We start from the raw sequence: 20,672 nt of genomic DNA, 5'->3' as shown, positions 1-20,672 counted from the left end.
ATTTGATGCTTTTCTTTAGAGGCCAGTATCCTTTAATCTTCTTTGTCTTTTATTTTTTTGCACTTGGGCATGACTGTATAGTTCAGGGTGTTAACTATTCACCATTTCTGTATCCTTACCCTATAAGCTGATTTGAGGGTATCAGTTTCACTTTTCTGGTTGATGCTTTTAAAGTGTCAACTTTTAAATGAATTATTCTTGTATATAATCATGCAGCTTTATTTTACTTTCATTCTAGGTGATCATTTAGAGAAAGCTTCTCATCTTTCTCCGCCCATCTGATGAGATTGGTCAATGAACAGATCAGCCATGTCTTACACTCCAGGAATTGGTGGCGACCCAGCCCAATTGGCTCAGCGTATCTCTTCTAATATCCAGAAGATCACACAATGTTGTAAGTTAGAATTTGGAATATTTTTTGGAATGCACTTAAAACATTTATTATTAACTTAAATGAGCACTTCCATATACACAGCAGAACGCAAAAAGAGGGTTCTCTTTGAAACCATGAATCTCCATTTCATATCATTCACAATATAATACATTCTATACATTACTTTTGAAGTAGTTCGGCTTGTCTGTGCTTCCTTCTAAATTTCCTTCTGTTCTATATATTTAAATGTTTAATGGCTTTTTTTTGGCATCGCTGCTGATAACTCCCCTGACCTCTTAAATCCCTTCTCCTCAATACCCTGATCCAATGCAAAACCAAGAGAGAGAAAGAAAAAAAAATCTTTGTAACAAGTGATTATAGTCAAGCAAAATTGATATATATATGGCCATGACCAAAAAATGTATGTCTTTTTCTGTACTATGTCAAGAGATAGGTAACATATTTCATCATATGTCTTCTGGAAACATGGTTATTGCATTGATAAAAGTTAACATTGTTAAAAGTTAAAAAGTTCTTTTCCCTCATAGTATTGTTCTATTTATTTTACTTTGCATCAGTTCCTACCACCTAGGACTCTTTGAAATTTTCTCATGTCATTTTTTATGGTTCAGTAGTAATATTTCAAGCTACATTTTTAAAATGCATGTTTTATTTTCAATTCATAAGAACATAGAAAAAGATTCAGAGGAGGATAAGAAGTAATGTAGCATGTGAGAAAATAAGAAAGTATCCGTGACTCAGACTTAAAAAATAAAATCTGAGGAAGGGATACAAATGCAGAGATGTCAATTGTAAAAGGTCTGGATAGAATGAACATGGATTATATTCAATATCAGAATTTCCTAATTATAAACTTCCCCTCAAAAGAAGTAAGTTTGGGACAAATGCAATGAAATATTCCTTTAGGGTATAGTATGCATTTGAAATGTGTTATACTGAGAATTATGTGAGTTTGTGAGTTATACTACACAAGTTTTATGAGTTATACTAAGATTATATGATGAGTTTGAAAGAGCATTTTGATGAACTCACGGGTCATAGATATGTAAGATTATTAGAAGGAAGTAGGTATATAATTATGTCTATTCATAACCCTTGATGTTAATGTAATGCAAGGTTCCCTCTAAACTATTCCTTAACAACACTGCCAGAAAATAATAACAATAATAATATTGATCATGATGATGATGATGAAAATAGCTAACATATAGCACTTACTATGTGCCAGGCACTTTTTTCATGCTTTTTAATTATTACCTCATTTGATCCTTGTAACAATCCTGGGACGTAGGTGCTGTTATTATCACCATTTTATAGATGAGGAAACTGAAGCAAATAAGTGATTTGTCCAGGGTTACACAACTAGTATGTCTGAGACCAGATTTTCTCTCAAGTGTTCCTGACATTAGAGTGATCCAATAGAACATTTTGATATTCTTAAGAATAGTTTTTAGTATCATTTTACAACTTGTATATGTATATATACCTACATATGTGTATGTATATGTATATATGGAAAAAATAAACATGACAGACTTGAACTTATACCAATTTGGGAATTGAATGAATTGAGATTTAAGTCTTTACTTTCAAATTAATGTTATCTTCATCTCTTATAGACCAAATTCTCAATAAAATCCAGCAACCATTAAGAGCTTACTACTGTGTACTAGGAATATAACATAGTCCCTGCCTATATGGAGCTTATACCCTATTAGGGTAGATATGATACGTATAACTACAATGTAGGGGAAATACATAATGGTGGTACAAACTAGCTACCATGTGAGGTGAGGTCCAACAGGCCTAAGAAGAACAAATCAACAGAGAAAAAAAAAGACAAAGAAAAAACATTACCAACAGAAGTGTTCAGGGGAAGATTTCCTGGAAGAGGTAGCATTTGAATTGGACTTTAAAAGACGGGCAAGGGGTAGCTAGGTGCAGTGGATAAAGCAACAGCCCTGGAGTCAGGAGGACCCGAGTTCAAATTTAGCCTTAGACACATAACATTTACTAGTTGTGTGATTCTGGGCAAGTTACTTAACACCATTGCCTAGCCAAAACAAAAACAAAAGCCAAAAAACAAAAACAAAAGATGGGCAAAATGTCAAGAGGTGCAGTGGAGAAAGGAAGGGCATTGCAAGCATAGTGAATAATAAAAATAGAGCCATAAAGGTAGGAAAGCATGGAATGCATACAAGGTATAAGGAATACTCCTATTTGTCTGGAAGTACTTTAAAAGAAGATTGTGGTATCTGACTGTCAATAGCCTTAAACCTCAAGTTTATGAAGTATGAAAGTGATCCTATAGGAAGCAAGGAGTCAAGGAAAGGTTCTGAGCAGAGGAGTAATGCAGTCATATCTGTTCATAAGGAAGATTAACCAGTATGAAGGATGGTTGGAAAGGAAAGAGAGTGTATAGACAGTGGCCAGTTAGAAAGATACAGTTATCACCTCCACATCATGACTTTGCCCATCGTGGTTTTGATATGTCAAGAGTTGGCATAAGAAATTAAATGGGAATTTTTTGGAGAGTTTTGCAGAAACCACAAATGACACATGAAGGCCAGTAGATGATACAGAAAATGTTTAGAAACTAAAAAATGCATAAAATATGCACATAGGATTATATAATATCAACCCAAATTTTGCAATAAGGTACTATAAACACCCCATAAAAGAAAAAGAAAAAAAATCAGACTTCTTCTCTGGTGTGAAGGGAGGGCCAAACATTTTTACATGATTTTCCAGATTGAGGGAGCGCTATGCACCTCCCCTCTGCCCCGCCATAATGGGGAAGGGATAACTATATTGTAATATTCCTGGAGAGGAATATTACAGTTCATAAAAAGGGACTATACTAGGGTGATGATAATGAAATAGAATGGAAGAGAAAGATATAATGGATATTGAATAAGGAAAATAAATAGAACTTGGTAGCAAATGAGATATGACAGGTGAGAAAGAAGATTTCAAGCAAGAGGTCAGTAGGGAATTGGGTAAGTGTTGTTGCTGTTGACACAATTAATGAAATAATTATGTTTAAGAAGGGAGAGTTGGGGGGAGGGGTGCAGGGAGGTGGAGAAATAGGTTCTATGTTCCTTTGAACACAGTGAAATGTAGTGAAATATCCAGTAGTCAGGATGTCCTGTAAGCAGTTGGAGATTTAAGTTTGATGCTCGAATAGAGAGGTCAGGGCTAGTGCAATAGCTCAGGAATTATTTTTTAGGAGGTGATAAATAAAGATGTTGGTGTAAAGAAGTTTGCCAAGGGAGACAATGGAGAGACAACAGAGACAGAGGGAGTCACTGAATATTAGATTTGAGGACCCCCAATATCATTTAGTTCAATGAATCATAGATATTTGTTAAGCACCTACTATGTGCCAGGCACTGTGCTAAGTGCTGGGAATACAAAGAAAGGTTTAAAAAAAAAAAACCAATCTTTGGTTTCAGCAAGATCATAGTCTAGCAGGAGAGAGAATTTGGGGGAGAGGGGACTCTGTAGAAAGATATATACATGATAAATTAGAGATAATCACAGAGGGAAGGCAAATGGGTAATAAGCATTTAGTAAATGCTTACTATATGCTAGGCACTATGGTAAGCCTTCCAAGACACTAGCATTAGCAGGGATTAGGAAAGGCTTGCAAAAAGGAGAGTTTTAGCTAGGACTTGAGTTGTAAGGGACTTCAGAGACCAGTTGATCCAACTCATACATAAAAGGAATCCCACCAAGGCTAAGAACCCTGGAAAGCATGTGTCTGGTAGGGTTAGGAAAAGAAGTAAACAAAAGAGACAGAGAAATAACAGTTAAAAAGGTAGGAGAACTAGGTGTAGTGATAACTTCTGAAGCCAAAGGAAGAGAAAATATCCAGATGGATGGGATATTCAGCAGTACTAGATGATAGAGAAATCAATATGGATGAATACTGAAAAGAAGTCCTTGGATTTGGCAATAATTAGGTAGTAACTGAGATTAAGTGAGTAAGGGAATAGTGTGGAATGGAGGTTTTGTGTGTAGAGAGCTTCTAAGAAGTTAAGATGTGTATGGAAAATGGAGAACCAAGAGAAGATGAGATGATAATTAAAAAAAAAAAAACTTTAAGTATCTACTCTGTGCCAGGCACTCTTAAATTCTGGGGATACAAAAAGAAGGCAAAAGACAGTCCTTCTCTCAAGGAGCTTACAATCTAATGGGGGAGACAACATACAAACAGATGTATACAAAGCAAGCTATATACAGGATAAATAGGAAATAAAGGGGGAAGCACTGGAATTAAGAAGGGTTAGGGAAGGCTTCTTGTAGAGGATGGGATTTTAGTTGGGAGTAAAAGGAAGTCAGAGAGGTCAATAGTTGGAGCAGAGAAAGGAGAGCATTCTAGATGGGGGGAGAGCCAGAGAAAAAACCCAGAGCCAAGAAATGGAGTGTCTTGTTCATGCTTGATGGAATAGAGAGATGTAGAACAGTCAAAGGAAGGCATTTCAAGGTTGGGGATACCTGAATACATTGATATGTCATAGGAAAGAGTGAATGGAATGAAATGGAGTAGAATGAAAATGAGAGAGGAGTGATTTTTGGAGCAAATTCCTGGAGAAGGTGGGAGGAGATTGTAATGATCACTATGATAATCACTCATATTTAAGTATTACACAGCTCTTAGACAGTGCAGGTTAGGGCTAAGCTTAAGGTTAAGGCCTAACTTAGTGATAAGTAGAGATGGGAGGAAATGAAGAGAATGAGTAGTAGAGAAGTTTTAAGGAGTGGTACAAGGGGATTGAGTTAACTTTTCTGATGGCCACATTCATTTTAGTGAAATAGGAGGCTAGGACATCAGCTTTGAATTTTAGAGTAAGGGTATGGTTGGGGGGAGGGGACAGCTAGGTGGTTCAGTGGATAGAGCACTTGGTCTGGAGTCAGGAAGACCTAAGTTTAAATCTGGCCTCAGACACGCACTAGATGTGTGATCCTGGGCAAGTCACTTCACCTCATTTGCCTCAGTTTCCTCATCTATAAAATGAGCTAGAGAAGGAAATGACTAATCACTCCAGTATCTTTGCCAAGAAAACCCCAAATGGGGTCGTGAAGAGTCAGATACGACTGAAAAATTACTAAACAACAACATAGTTGGAGACAAACAAGAAAAGCTCTTGAGCCGTCTCAATGGACAATCATTCAGATAGGAAATTAGCAAAAGTAAACTAGTTTCTGCTAGTAAAGTTTGGGGATGTAAGTGATATCTTAATTCCTAGAAATTGAAATAGCATAATTGAGTTCTCTGGACTACTCATTAAAGACTACTCTAGTAGGCAGAGTTAATATACTTCCTGATTATCTGTTTCACATGTAGGTTTCATATTACCAAAGAATGATTTCTAGAGGTGATTAACTTCAACCTGATCAACAATATTAGCTATTGCCATGCTTCTGTGATTTAGATGAGATAATAGGTGTTTGATAGAGCAGTTAGTACTTTTGGTGACTGTACAGATATAAACATAGGCAGCTTAGGATAAGTAGAAAAAGACTTGGTCCTGATCAGGCCCCTTTCTCACTGTGTTGTATATTCCAGGAAGACCAACCGCTAAGCTGGCCTGTCTTAATCTTGTCCTGACTACTCTTTGTCCCTTTGGTTACTTTATGTCCAATCCATCCTCCACAAAACTGCTAAAGTAATCTGTCTAAGGACAAATTTATCTTTATTATTCTCCTATCATAAAACCCTCCATGGTATTGCCTGTGGGATTAAATGTACCTTCTATTCCTGGAACATAAGGCTTTCCAAAATCTTACTACCTCTTAACCTTTCCAGACTTTTTTTTTCCATACCATACCCTTCCCAAACTTTCTTCTAAATGAAGGGAACTGTTGTTCCCTGAACTTGATACTCTCATTTCCTGCTTTTATGCATTTACACAAGCCATCCATGATGTCTGCATTGCCCTCTTTCATCTCTCCCTACCAGAAGCGTTATCTTCTTTCCAAGTCTAGCTGCCATATCTGTGAAGTCTTTGCTAATCTCTTCAGTTAGTTGTGCTCTTTCCTCCTTCAATTTTCCTTGTACTATATTTACTTGTGCAAATATTATATTTCTTCAGCAGAATATAAGCTTGTTAAGCATGGGAATGTTTTCTTTTTCTGATTTTGTTATTCTTAGAACCCAACCCAGTGCCTTAAATGGAGGAGGCATTTGATAAATATTTGTAGACCTGAATTCACAGTATATGTCCTGGCCCTAATTTAACCCCATATTTCCAACCTTCAGTCTAGTCCAGTAGATGATAATAGAGAAGCATCTTCTTTATGCTTTCCATTCTATTCACTAGCAGTAGAAATAACTGCTTTGGTTATTTTGATATTTGATTATTTTGTTATTGGGGTATAGTTTTTATTATTTAGCTGTAATATATTGAAATTTAGTGGTGAGATCCAAATCATATGGGAAAAAAAAAGAAGCCAATTGGCATTCTAAAGAGTGGCATTTCTTTATTGATGGAAAAATGACTATATTGGGAGGGAGAATTCCCAGTTAAGGAATTCCCAGAGAGAAGACATCCACAAAGAAAATGTGTGTTCTCCTAGAAAGTATGAGATGAGATGAGATTATTAAATGAAGTATTTGAGTATATGAAATATGTTGGAATTGGAGCTTGTGTATGGGGCAGGTCCTAGAAAGGAATGTATTTGGGGTTTTCTCACTAATTAATGATTCATAAGGGAGAAAGTTAATTGAATGGTAACTGTGTTTCTAGGAAGGTATTTGCCATAGTACTTATTGGTGTAATCACTATATAAGAGGCTTGCGACTTCAAATGTGATAAAGACCTAGAATTTGAAGAAAGAAAAATATTAGACTCCTGAAATTGAAACTAATTGGAATTACCATGAATAATGGATGAAATGCTATAGGAATAACCCTACCCTAAGGGATTGGTTTGTGAATATGTAGTTAGTGATAAAATTATGGTGAATTCCAAATCTCATAACTTTAAGATAAGATGTGAACTGCTAGGTATGATAGTACAAGCCCATAATATTTTTGATTTCTGCTCCTTGGGAGGCAGAGGCGGGTGGGTTGCTTGAGCTCAGTAATTCGGAGCTGCAGTGGGCCAAAGGCCAACCAGCACCCATGCTAAATCAAGCACCAGTATGGTGAGCTTGTGGTGGAGGCCAGCAGTATTGCCTGAGGAGACAGGAATTTGCCACAGTAAGAAACTGAACAAGTCAAAACCTACATTCCTATCATCTCATAAGGAGACCCAGTCTCAAAAAACAAATCAGCAAAAGATAAGATGTAATCTCATTAATTATAACCTTAGTCTTGGCTGAGATCATATTACTGAAGATCTGCAAAAAGTCTAGAATAAAAGTAATGCCAGATTATAAGGACTAGTCTGCAGTGGAAAAGGAAATGAGAAATGGGTAGATTTTCTTCCACTGAATTATTTTATAGATACTGTGTACCATATGGCTTAGCACCTATTTGTTGGTCTTATGTTACCTTGGATAAGTGACTTGATCTTTTGAGGGCCTTGATTTTCTCATATATAAAGTGAGAGATTGTGATTCAATTATTCCTAAGGTCCTGCCAGCTCTAAATCCTGTAATTGAGAGGTAAGAGTACTCTAATTCTAATGAATAGGCCTAATAATCCAATTAATCCACCTATTAAGTGCCTACTAAGTGGCTGATACTATGCTAGTCTTGGGGATACAAAGACAAGAATGGAAATAGTCCTTCCCCTTAAGGAGCTGACACCTCTACATACCTAGAGTTTTCAGTCCTTTTTCAGTGGTGTCCAATTCTCTGTGATTCCCTTTCAGGGTTTTCTTGACAGAGATACTAGAGTTGTTTGCCATTTCCTTCCCTAGCTCATTTTCACAGATGAAGAAACAGATGAGACAAACAGGGTTAGTGACTTGCCCAGGGTCATACAGCTAGTAAATTTTGATTCCAGGCCAGGTATTGTACCCCGTGCCGTACCTAGAGTTACAGCTGCCCTTACCTAGAATTACTGGAGGGCAATTTAGTAGGTTATCTATTTCAATGAAAATATCTCTTTATAACATCCAGATTAGTTGGTTCTAATTCTATATTCCCCAAAACAATCTTCTATTCTATACTTTTCTTCTCCTGAGTGGATCTGTCCTAATGACTGGTATAGCAGATATACTCTTTCAGCCTCAGTTTTCTCATTTGTAAAATGAGTATGAGAATAAGAGGACCTGCCTTATAGAGTTTTTATGAGAAGCAAATGAACTAACATGCCACCCTCAAATCGTTAAATAGATGGTAATTGTTGTTATTATCATCTCTCATTGTAAATTGGCATTCTGGGTAACAAATCTATCTTTTTATGAGTTTTGTTAGCATCATTTAGTCCCCACTTTCTCATGCTCTCCACCCCCTCCCCGAGCCTCACTGACTAGTGAAGTGGAAAAATCAAGTTTGCGAATCAGTGAAGATGAACAGTTTCAGAACTGTCTTTAAGCCACCAAAGCCCAGATATTCTGTGAGATCTAACCTGAGCCACAGGAGAGTTTTCTCGACTACTTACCACCTCTCAATTACAACATGTGCCAGAGCTGAGTTTGTGAAGGATGCTTATGTAATTCATTTAGTTATCATTTATTTAAGTGATTATTGTGTGCCAAAGCACTGTACTATTTGCTGGAATATAGTAAGTAGACTAACATGTGGCATAAATTTAGTGCAGAAACTTTGTGGAAATGAAAGACAGAAGTGTGAACTTTCACTTCACTTTCTGGAGAAAAAAATTCCCAATAGTCCTTTCTGTGCTTGACTAATGAATACCTCAGAACTTTTAAAGTGCTTCCTTCACAAGCTAAATATGTGTCTTCCGGGCCCTTGTGAATTAACAGTCTTATAAAAGAAAGTTGAAGAGAAAATGGCATTTGGATGTTATTTATCCTTATAATGAACTCTTGGTAGGAAGTGTGAATCAAAGAATTTGAGTGGGAAAAGCCATCTAATCCATCCTGAACTGATCAAAAATCCTTTCCACTATGTCCCCAAAGGGTCATCCAGCTTCTGTTTGTAGACATTGAATAGAGGGGAATCAACCTTCCTAAGGGGGCTCAGTGGAGGGGAACCCACCTCCTCCTGAGGGGACTTATTCCAATGAATTGTTATTAAGCTTTTCCTTAAGCCAAACCTGCCTAATTCTACCATATGGGACAGAAAACCTCTTAATCTTTTAAATATTATATAAAACTTTGATGAACTCCAACTAGTTAGTCATTTTAAATATTATAGTTAGACCAATTAACTTTTAATACCATTTTTAGTAGGCATATGACAACTGATAGAGTTCTTTTCAAGTTTCTGTCCACTCAGGTTTATGTAGAAGTAGATAGTATAGTCAGGCTGCGTGGAGATAAGTCAGCAGAGCTTCTATCCAAGAATATTAGATATTAGGGTTTCTTGGACACAGAAGCCTTAAGAAATAGCATGTATAATAATACTTGTTTTATACAAAGCACAAGGCAGATAATTCTCTGTCTGTTTCCCTCCCTTCTTTCTTTCCTTCCTTCCTTCTTTCTTCTTCCCTTCCTTTTCTTCCTTTGTTCCTTTGTTCCGTTCTCCTAAATTGAGGTGGGTGCTGAGAGAAAAAAAAAACAAAGAATTCATGTGAACTGAACAAAATGATATAGGTTTTATGCATGAGGATTTCAGTGTGTAGAATACAGGAGATCATCTTTTGTGAAACTTAATAATGTTCTACAGCTTCACATAGTGAAGCCATTAAGGTATTGCTGTAGAGTGCAATGCTTTAAAAAAAGAAAAAACAAACACCACTTTAGTTCAAGTGATAAAACATATCTCCCAGCTTTCCTTTTCACTTCTGCTTTGTAATCATAGTGTTGGCTTCAACTATTTTTAGTGTTTTAAAAACAATTTTTGACTGGTCATCTTAGGAAGGCTTAAAGTTAATAATAAGTCTCTACATTTCTAAATGGTGTTGAGTCTATGTTTTACCTTTCACATTTTTTTCTCGTGGGTTGCAGTCCTCTAACAAATAGAAATGTTCTTTGCAACATTAGGATGGTGATTAGGCTCACTTAGCATTAAAATACTAGTCAGTATTTATATATATTGCTTAGTCAATATTAAAATATGTATGTCATTCTTATGAATCTGAGATATAAGATTAGCACATAGAGGGATTAACCTGTAGCTATTGTCTCCATAAGACTACAGACCAAGTTCAGAAACTAATCAGGCTGCTTTAAAACTGTGATTGTTCTCTTTCTTTCTTTCTTCTTTTCTTCCTTTATTCCTTTCTTTCTTCCTTCCTTCCTTCCTTCTTTCTTTCCTTTCTTCCTTTCAGTATTTCATTCTCAATATAAATGAAAAACTCCTATTTGAAGAGGGAACATGTCTTTCACTCCATATTTGAACAAAAAAAAGCTCAGGTCACCAGATTCTCATAATATCCAAAACAAAACAAACAAAAAAAAAAAAAAACCACAACTGAACCCATTCTCCTTCCCTCCTCAAAAAGTTGGTGGAACTGGTATGTATATAAAGGTGGAGTTGTTTGTCTTTGGGTAGGTCAGTAGTAAAAAGTGGAAGAGAGGTTGTTAGGTAAAGCATTTTAAAAAAGTATACCACTTTCTTCCAAAGAACTTACCTTAGATGTTACTTCTGAAAATACTAGTTGGATTTTTAAATCTCTTTGGGGAGGGAGCAGTAATTAAACAGTTTCATTGGCTCAACGGGTAGGATTTTCTTTCTGACTAATAACAGGTGCTGGTTTAGATCAGTGCTGGGCATGAAAATAAAATTCTTAACCTAGGCAATATAAACCCTCTCCCAAATTTTCCCCTTCAATTATAGTTCCAACATAGCTTTATAGGAAGGATGAACTACTTGGGCTGTGGGGGCCATCTCCAGTTGTTCTGATCTCTATCTTGCCACTGAACCCAGATGGCTCTGGAGGAGAAAGTGAGGCTGGTGATTTTGCACAGCCCTCTGTCACTTAAATCCAATTCACTTGTAAGTCGTGGCATCACCTTCCTAATGTCAAGGTCCTCTTTAAGAAAAAAGGACAAATAACAACAACAACTACTCACAAGGGTGTAGAATCTTTCATTCATGGGATCAAAGAAGATCATAAATCTAGGGCTGGAAAGAACCTTAGACTCCATTCAATTATAGCGCCTCATTTTACAAATGAGGAAATTGGGGCCTACGGAGGTAAATTGATTTTTCCAACATCCCACAAGTAATCAAAAGCCAGAGTTAAACCTGGGTCCTCTGAGGAACTTTGTTATTTTAGTAGTTGTTAAAAATCATTTAACCTTGATGATGAAAAAACCTTGGGTTCTTCATTTTTTAAGTGACAGGGTTGAGCTAAATAATTTTTAAGCCTTCCAGCTCTGAGATTCTATGATTCAATTCAACAAACATTTATTGTCTGCTATGTTCATTCCAGGCACTATACTGGGACTAGAGAGATGAAAACAAAATAGACTTTGTCTTCAAGGAGCGTGCATTCTACTGGCAGGAAGAGAGAATGCAACATACACAAATTAATGAATCTGTGGTAATTTGAGAAGGGAGAAAACATTCAGGAGTCCATCCTGTTGATGAAGAGTATTAACTGTCATAAATTATTAAATTTTCAGAGAAGAGAGTTTTACCTTAGATATTTTATAATTTCTCTGAAAAGTGAATATATACATACATACACACATACATATATATATATATATATGTATATTTGTATATTTACTGAGACCATGTGTCTCAGTATACACCATATGGGTGCATATTGTTTTACAGAAGAGACTTATTCTTTTAAAATTTAATTTTTTTAATTAACAAAAAAAATCTATGTTCTCTTCCTTCTACCTTTCCCCTCCCCATTGTGGGGGTAGGGGGAGAAGAAAAGACAACCTTGTAACACATGTAGTCAGCAAAACTAATTTCCTCATTAACGAAATCCAAAAATATTGTCTCAGTTTGTATCCTGAGTTCACCACCTCTTTGTCAGAAGACAAAATAAACCTCTTCTTGAGAAGCGGTGAAATATAAATAGTCACATGTTTGAGTTGAATCATATCTTAACTGTATTAGCAGATATTATTTAGAAGAACTGCATTTAATTCTTTCATTAATTTTTTTTTACTTTGACAGATAAACTGTGGGGTAAATATTCTCACTGTTTTGCAGCTCTTGAACTCTTTTCACCCTTGCCATAACCTAAATTCATCCCTGTACTTCCCTGTCCTCTTTACCTGGTGCCTGGGCTCTAACAAGCGCCTCCTAATTGGTTTTCTTGTCCCCGTTTCCTCCCTTCTTCAGTTCATCCTCCACATAACTGCCAAAATGATGTCCCCAATCTTATACTCCTAAAGCATAGGTTTGAACATGTCATTGCCTTGTGCAAGAATTTCCATTAGTTTCCTTTTGCTTCAAGAATAAAATATAAACTCTTCTGTATCACATTTAAAACTGAACTGTATTTGCTTTTCTGTGTATATGTTGCTTCCTCCAAGACAATGTAAGCTCTTTGAGATCAGAGACAGATTCATTTCTCTCTTTGTACCCTTCACACCTGGCATAGTATCTAGAATGCAACAGGTGCTTATTAAATACTTTTAAAGAAATAAACAGGCAACCATAAAAAATGGTCCTCAGTCTCTTGGGGTTCCTTATCACTCTTGCAGTGATGGTGGTGGTGTTGAAAAAGTAGGAAAAGGATACTAAGAACTACTGGGTTCTTAGATCATCTAGAGCCATCAGTTTAATCATTGCTACTTGCAATGTGCATTTTTGTCTAATGATTAAGGAATTGATTCACCAAGAACCAAGATTAGTAGAAAGATATGGACAAGAATTGTGAAGGATAAGGATGAATGGATTGGTAATGTTCTATGTAAATTGAAGAGTATGATGAGATCATGATTTCATTGATAAAGTGACATGTTAACTTGTAAAATACTCAGATTTAATAGGGGGAGCTATTAATAACATAGAATACATGATTTTTGTTTATCTGATTTGTTCTTTGTATCTCAAATGCAACAGCAAATTGATAATGAGATTCAGTTTGTAGATTTCACGATGGGCTAAAGATCTCATTTGATACTGAGAAAGTACCAGTACAGTTTGACTTTCAATTATCCTGATTCCCTGTTATTTGCTTAGTTAGTTCAGTATCTTTTAATCAGTGTAATACACCTCAAAACAATGTCTCTTATCTTAATTCTGTGAAAAATTTAAAGAGAAAATGGTGAACTGAATTTTGAGCAAATTGGGTATTTCATCAGATGACTTAAATGGAGTATTTAAGAATGATTTTCTGTAAATGTGCCTTATACTTTGGGTTCTTCAGAAATTGCTTACAGCTCAACATTATGAGCTAGTTTTTAATGCAGTTTTAATTTCACTGCAGTAATGAGATGTTTTTGATTTAAAATGCCAGTTACATACTTTCTGCGTTGAGTTTGCAAGGCAATCTGATTACATATTTCCAGAATGACAGTACCTTTTTCCTCTTAAAAAATGAAGGTAGAAGTAAGTCTAATTGTACCTCAATCTAGTTTTACATACTGATTTAATTTTAGATTTAAAAAAAAATTACATCCCCACCCCAGAAGAGAAAAAAACAAAAGATAAAATTACCTCTACCTCATTAGAGCTATTCTCTTGTCCTAGCCTACAACTCTGGCAAATTATTCCGTTAGTTCCTTTGAAAATTCTAGGTTATCATTTCCCAAGCCATTTTGGCTGTGAAATGTTTTTTTTTTTTCCATCTTGAAATATATTTACGGGACTTACAGTTGCTTGTCTTAAGAGTATGAAATGTGCCTTGTAATAGAGGGAGTGTTGAAGAAACGACATAGAAGAAAGAAAGTTTATTTTTATGCTGAGGAAAAATGGTGCATGCAATAAACACTTCGATATACACATAATCTTTATATTTATTATTTTAGAGAGGAAAGATTTCATTTGCACAGAAGTTTTCTCATGGAACCACTATTCACATTGTTCAGAAACAACTAAGTGATAGAGTGGTTAGAATATTGGATTGGGAGTTAGGAAAGTCTGAATGTGAATCCTGCCTTTGGTACTTATTACCTGTGTGAGCTTGGCTCAGTCATTTAAGATTTCAGCTTCAGTTTTCTCATCTGGAAAATGGGGATAAAAATGGTTTTTACCTCATAGGGATGTTATTATTAGGATGAAGTGAAATAATTTGTAAAGTACTTTGCAAATCATACAGTCCTATACAAATGTTAGTTATATAATTCCTACTATTGTTCAAGAATACAAGAGTTTTATAGAACAAAATCTAGGAAGCATTGTTCTAGTGAATTAAAAGAGAACTTCCTTTGTCCTGTGATTGGCTTGATCATGTATCATGAAACTTTACATATATGTGTATATATATATATATATACATATAAAATATATATTTATGTCAGGGCTTATTAGTCATTATGTAGAGAAACTTTAAAAAAATTATCTGAATTTTGATCATGTTACTAAATCTAAGCTGTAATTCCATGTGTAAGTGCCCTGTGAATAAACAAATGTTTTAAACAACTGAGGAATCTTTCATACAAAATAGAGATTAAATAGCAGTATTACAGGGTCTCTGCATCATTAATTTAGAGCTGGAAGGGACCTTAGAGGCAATATCTAGTCTAGGCCTCTTAATTTCATAAATGAGGAAACTGAGACCCCAAAAAGGTAAAAGATTTGTCCAGGGTCACATAGCTAACAAATATTAGAGATGGGTTTTGAGACCAGGTGCTTTGGTTCCCAGGCTAGCATTATTTCCATAGCCCCGTGCTACCCCATGAGGATGATAATAGCTTGCTTCAAATACGTGAAAGCCTGTTTTGTGGAGGAGGGACTACACTTGTTATGTTTTGTTTCAGTGAGCAAAATTGAGACCGGTAGGTAGGAGTTGTTACAGCAATTGATTTAGACTTAACGCCAGGGAAAACTTCCAATTGTAACTATTCCAAAGTGGTTTCTGTTGCCTTGGGAGGTAATTGGGATGTGACAGATGGTATCCTTGTTCAGGTACAGGTTGGACCAGATGAACTCTTAGGTGTCTTCCAGCTCGTAGATTTTGTAAGCTGTGAAAGGCATTCTAAACAAATTGGATGGCATATGGTAAGCCTTTGAAGCTGGATGGGGAAAGTCATAAGGGCACTAAGTGTGTTGATGCTTGGCGGAAGCAGACAGTACTAAAGAACAGTAGTTAGGCAAAAAAGGATGTGTATAATTAGTAGGTGGCCATGCTTGGGAGTTTAGATTTACTCTAGCAAGGTTGTTGTAATCTTGTGCTTCACCAGTTGACAGAAAAATGATGATTTAGAAAAATGATTTGTACTAATATAAATAAATTGCATTAAAGTCCACAGAGAGCTGGTAGAATGACAGAGGCAGCCACAGAAAGGAAGGGATAGGAAGGGGGAGAGAGAATGAATTGAAGTCTCACCTACTCCTCCATCTGATGACAATAGTATTCTGTACTGTCACTCTTGGAACAGTTAAGTAGCTCAGTGGTTAGAGACATGGGCAAATTCAAATCTGACTTCAGACACTTAGTGTCTGTGTGACCTTGGGCAAGTCACTTAACCTGTGTTTGTCTAGGAGGCAGCTAGGTGGCTCAGTGGATAGAGCATTGGCCCAGGAGTCAGGAAGACCTGAGTTCAGATTCAGCCTCAAACACTTACTAATTGTGTGACTCTGGGCAAGTCACTTAACTTCTGTTTGCCTTAATCCACTGGAGAAGGAAATGGCAAACCACTCCAATATCTTTGCCCAGAAAACCCCAAATGGGATCATGAAGAGTTAGACATGACTGAACAACTAGACAACCATCACCCTTAATCTTGACTTAAATTCTCCTTACTAAATCTTTCATTCTATGCTTCCCCATTCTGGTTACCTGGATTACTTATATAAGTAAACCTTATTGATGTACAACTCTGCTCTACATCACCCTATTCCCCCTGCCACTTAGTTAAATCTTTTGTTTTTGAATAAATTATATATTCCTAGAGTCATACTCCTGTCATAGGTTTTACTTTCTCCAAGTGTCAGTGACACCTATGAAGCCAAATTTTTTTCCTTGTACTGATGACTAGTTCACCTTGTTTGTATTTTGTACATTTGCATATGGACATTTGATCCATGAGTTTTATTGCTTATTCCTTATATTTATTCTTTTATGAAGTACTTAGTCATTTCTGATATTTCTCTTCCTACATTGTAACTATTGTTGATTGTATCACTTGACTGATAGATGTAGAACGCTTTCTTCACTATCCCTTTTGCCCCTTTCCTTTTTTTTTTTAAATTAGATTCACAGAATTCTTAGCAAGTGGATTTTTTATCAATTCTTGCTGAATGAACTCTATCATTGGCAAGAAGGTCATGGACCATTATTTTAAAACTATATAATCTCTATGCTCCCTAACAATATTATGTATTTACTATACGTGTACAGTACCATAAATGTACAATATATTGTACCATATTTTCAGTCACTCCACCCTAGTGGAGAATTTTTGAGAATTAAAGAACTGGTAGGAGGTCAGAACTAGAGATAAAGAATTTTTCTTGTTGGCACACAATAGAGATAGTAATTGAATCCTAGTTGGCAGATTTTAACTCCTTCCTCTGGCAGCAAATCTGCCCAGAAGTGAGCCTATTGAATCGTTTTGGTAAAAATAGACTCCAGTCAAGGAGATCGAGGATAGGAAGAAGAAGGATCTCCCACGTATGTCATCCTTCCCTACCCATCCTTTAAAAACATTTTTATTTAAAGTTTTTGAGTTCCAAGTCCTATCACTCCCTTCCTCCCTCCCCTCTCCCTTCCCTGAGATGGTAAGCAATCAGATATAGGTTATATATGTACAATATGTAAAACATTTCCATATTAGTCATTTTGTACAAGAAGACTCAAATAAAAGGGGAAAAAAAGGAAAGAAAGAAAGTGAAAAATAGCCTGCTTTAGTCTGTATTCAAACAATATCAGTTCTTCCTCTGGAGGCAGATAGTATGCTTCAGCATCAGTCCTTTAGAATTGTATTGCTGAGAAAAACTAAATCATCTGGAGTTCTTCATTGAACAGTATTGCTGTTATGGTATATAAAATCCTCCTTGTTCTATTCACTATGCATCAGTTCATGTAAGTCTTTCCAGGTTTCTCTGAAATCATCTTGCTTGTCATTTCTTATAGAGCAATAATATTCTATAATAATCATATACCACATTCTCCAAATGTTGGGCATCCCTTCAACCCAATTCTTAGCCAACATAAAAAGAGCTGCCATAAATATTTTTGTACAAATAGGCCCTTTCACCTTTTTTTTAATGTCTTTGGTATATAGACCTAGCAGTAGTATTGCTGGATCAAAGGGTATGTACAGTTTTATAGCCCTTTGGGCATAGTTCCAAGTGGCTCTCCAGAATGGTTGGATCAGTTCACAACTCCACCAACAGTGCATTACTATCCAAGTTTTGCCACATCCCTTCCAACATCCAACATTTTCCTTTGTTGTCATATTATTCAATATGATAGGGATGAGGTGGTACCTCAGAGTTGTTTTAATTTGCATTTCTCTAATCAATAGTGATTTAGAGCATTTTTTTTCATATGGCCATAGATAGCTTTGATTTATTTGTCTCAAAACTGCCTGTTCATATACTTTGACCATTTATCATTTGGAGAATGACCTGTATTTTTCTAAATTTGACTCATTTCTCTATATACTTGAGAAATGATGCCTTTATCAGAGATACTTGTTGCAAAATTTTCCCCCAATTTTCTGCTTTCCTTATAATTTTGGTTGTATTTGGTTTTGTTTGTGCAAAGACTTTTTAATTTTACATAATCAAAATGATCTATTTTACATTTTGTAATGCTCTGTATACCTTCTTTGGTCTTGAATTCTTCTCGGATCTATAAATCTGACAGATAAACTATTCCATGCTCAACTTGCTTATAACATCACCTTTTATGTGTAAATCATGTTTTCATTGCTATTCCATCTTTAAATCACCTATTTATATCATTTAAGCTTCCTGTTAATAACAATCAACCAATATCTTTACTTGGACTTTCCTGATTATTCCTCCCCTCTAAGCAATAAGCTCCAAAAGTTGATCTGAAGTAACATTTGAATTGGAATGTCCGTGCTAAGAAGTGCAATCATCATATATAAACATCCAATTTGTGTGACTTTCAGTCTTTTTCTATGAAAACCTCAGTTATCTATAATTTTGTGTTCTGACATAGGCTTCCTAGTGGACTCAGTCCTGTCATATCATGTTATTCTTATTCTTATTAATTGTTTATTTTTACCTGGATTTGTAATTTCAGTGGTTTAAGAAACTCCCTCTACCAGTGCAGATCTGCAAATCTGTAATTTATATCCTTAGAAAGTTCTTTGGGACCATGGGAGGTTAAGCAATTTGCCTTGTATGGGTCAGGGGCAAGATTTGAACCCAGGGTATTCCTGACTGTTAGGACTGAGAGGTCAGCTTTCTATCCACTATGTCATACTGCCTCTTGTCTTAACACGTAGTAACTTTAAACCTTTAAAAAATTCCTTTTTCATAACCTCTTCCTCCACCAAATTTCTTGAAGGAATTTCTAGAAGGAATCAAGTAACTTTAAACTGGAAAACTTCTTCTGTAACAAAATTTAGATTGCTTGAGTGGGAAAAAAAAAGCTGGTCTCAGGTAGGAGTATTGTGTTTCTATAAAGAGCTAAATGTTTCCTTTTGAGGTCTAGCATGTTAGATGGGAGCCTGTAATTCAGTGAATTGGAACGCTGGGATTTTACAAGTCTCTACTCTCTTCCCTATTCAAGAGTGCTTTTTTTTTCTTTTTTTTCTTTTTTATCACTAAACAAGTCAGGCCAGTTTTTTGAGATATAAAGATGCTATGTTGTTGCTCCCTGATAGTGTCACAAGACTGATCATGGGACAGAGATAGTATTGAAGGAATTGCAGTTGTTTCAATAGCAAACTTTTAGATGCTTTAACAAATACTCCTATGTTCTTGAAAAGTTTTTCCACTTGTAAAGTTTTTTTTTTCTACAATGGAATGAATTTCTCTTAAATTCATAAGTGAATTAGTTTTTAATTTGACTTTACCACCAGAATATTTTTTTTAATTTTAAAATACTAACTTCATTTCATATTTTTAACTTGATACATTATGTTTTTATAGAACAGACAGGTCTTAACATTTTTAATTCAAATTTTTTTTAAGCACTTACTATGCCTGTTACTATTCTAGGTATTGAGAGATACAAATAACAATATAAGCAGCTTCTTTCTTGAAGATATTTACATTCTAAGGGTTTGAGGTGCAGGAGATAGAAGCTATCACAAGAAAGTGAATACAAAACAATCCAACATAAATTCAAATGGGAGAGAGTACTAATAAGGGAATGAGAGGGAGTAGAAATCAGCATAGGCATTTGGTTGGAGTTGGCACTAGATCTGTGCTTTGAAGAAACCTAGAAATTCTATGAGGTGGAAGTGAGGAGAGAGTAACTCTAACAAGCCCCTTTGTGGAGTATATTTCAGGAAAAGTGTAGTTAATTGTTAACAAAAAAAAAAAAAGATGGGCATGTCCCTTAACTTTTATAACATAGTACTAACATTATATTTGACCAGAATTTTGTTGCCTTTCCATGGTGATTTTAAGTTATTGTAGCAATAGTGTATGTTAATCCGTTTTAAAAAAAAAATAATAATACCAACAGCCTCATTTTTACTTCCAGTCAGCTCTGTAGAGGCAGGTAGGTAACTCAGTGGATAGAGCACTGGTCCTAGAGTCAGGAAGACTTAAGTTCAAATTCAGCCTCAGACACTTACTGGCTGTGTGCAAAGCACTTAGTGTATGTCTTCCTCAGTTTCCTCTACAGCATCTGATCTCACAGGCTTATTGTGAGGCTCAGGCAAGATAATTTTAAAGCCCTTACTTAGCACAGTCTGGAACATAGTAAATGCCATGTAAATGCTTATTCCCTTCCCCTCTTCTTAGATAAAACCCTCAGGACTTGCTCATGAAGTTCAGTGTTAGTAAAGTTACTACTAAGTAGTACTCGACTACTCAGTTGTGTTACTAATAAGAATGGCTTGTATTTTGAGGCAACTAGGTGGCACAGTGGACAAATCCCTGGGCCTGAAGTAAAGAAGACCTAACTTCAAATTTTAGCTTGTTATTATTCAGTCATGGCCAACTCTTTGTTGATGCTTCCAACTATGTT

General features: G+C 35.7%; 1 protein-coding gene across 1 annotated transcript in view; it reads left to right on the top strand.

Annotated features, from left to right (window-relative positions):
- Nucleotides 1-20,672, top strand: part of STX7 (syntaxin 7) — a 60,748-nt gene that overhangs the window by 9,681 nt on the left and 30,395 nt on the right. Inside the window, exon 2 of the mRNA XM_027848677.1 lies at nucleotides 239-394. Coding sequence (XP_027704478.1) covers nucleotides 295-394 — 100 coding nt within the window. The 5' untranslated portion in view covers nucleotides 239-294. The remainder of the gene's footprint in view (nucleotides 1-238; nucleotides 395-20,672) is intronic.

Source organism: Vombatus ursinus, unplaced genomic scaffold, assembly GCF_900497805.2.
Source record: "Vombatus ursinus unplaced genomic scaffold, bare-nosed wombat genome assembly UNPS02006779.1, whole genome shotgun sequence".
Lineage (NCBI taxonomy): Eukaryota > Metazoa > Chordata > Mammalia > Diprotodontia > Vombatidae > Vombatus > Vombatus ursinus.
Note: the sequence above shows the minus strand (reverse complement) of the source record. Positions and strands in the feature narration are given on the sequence as shown.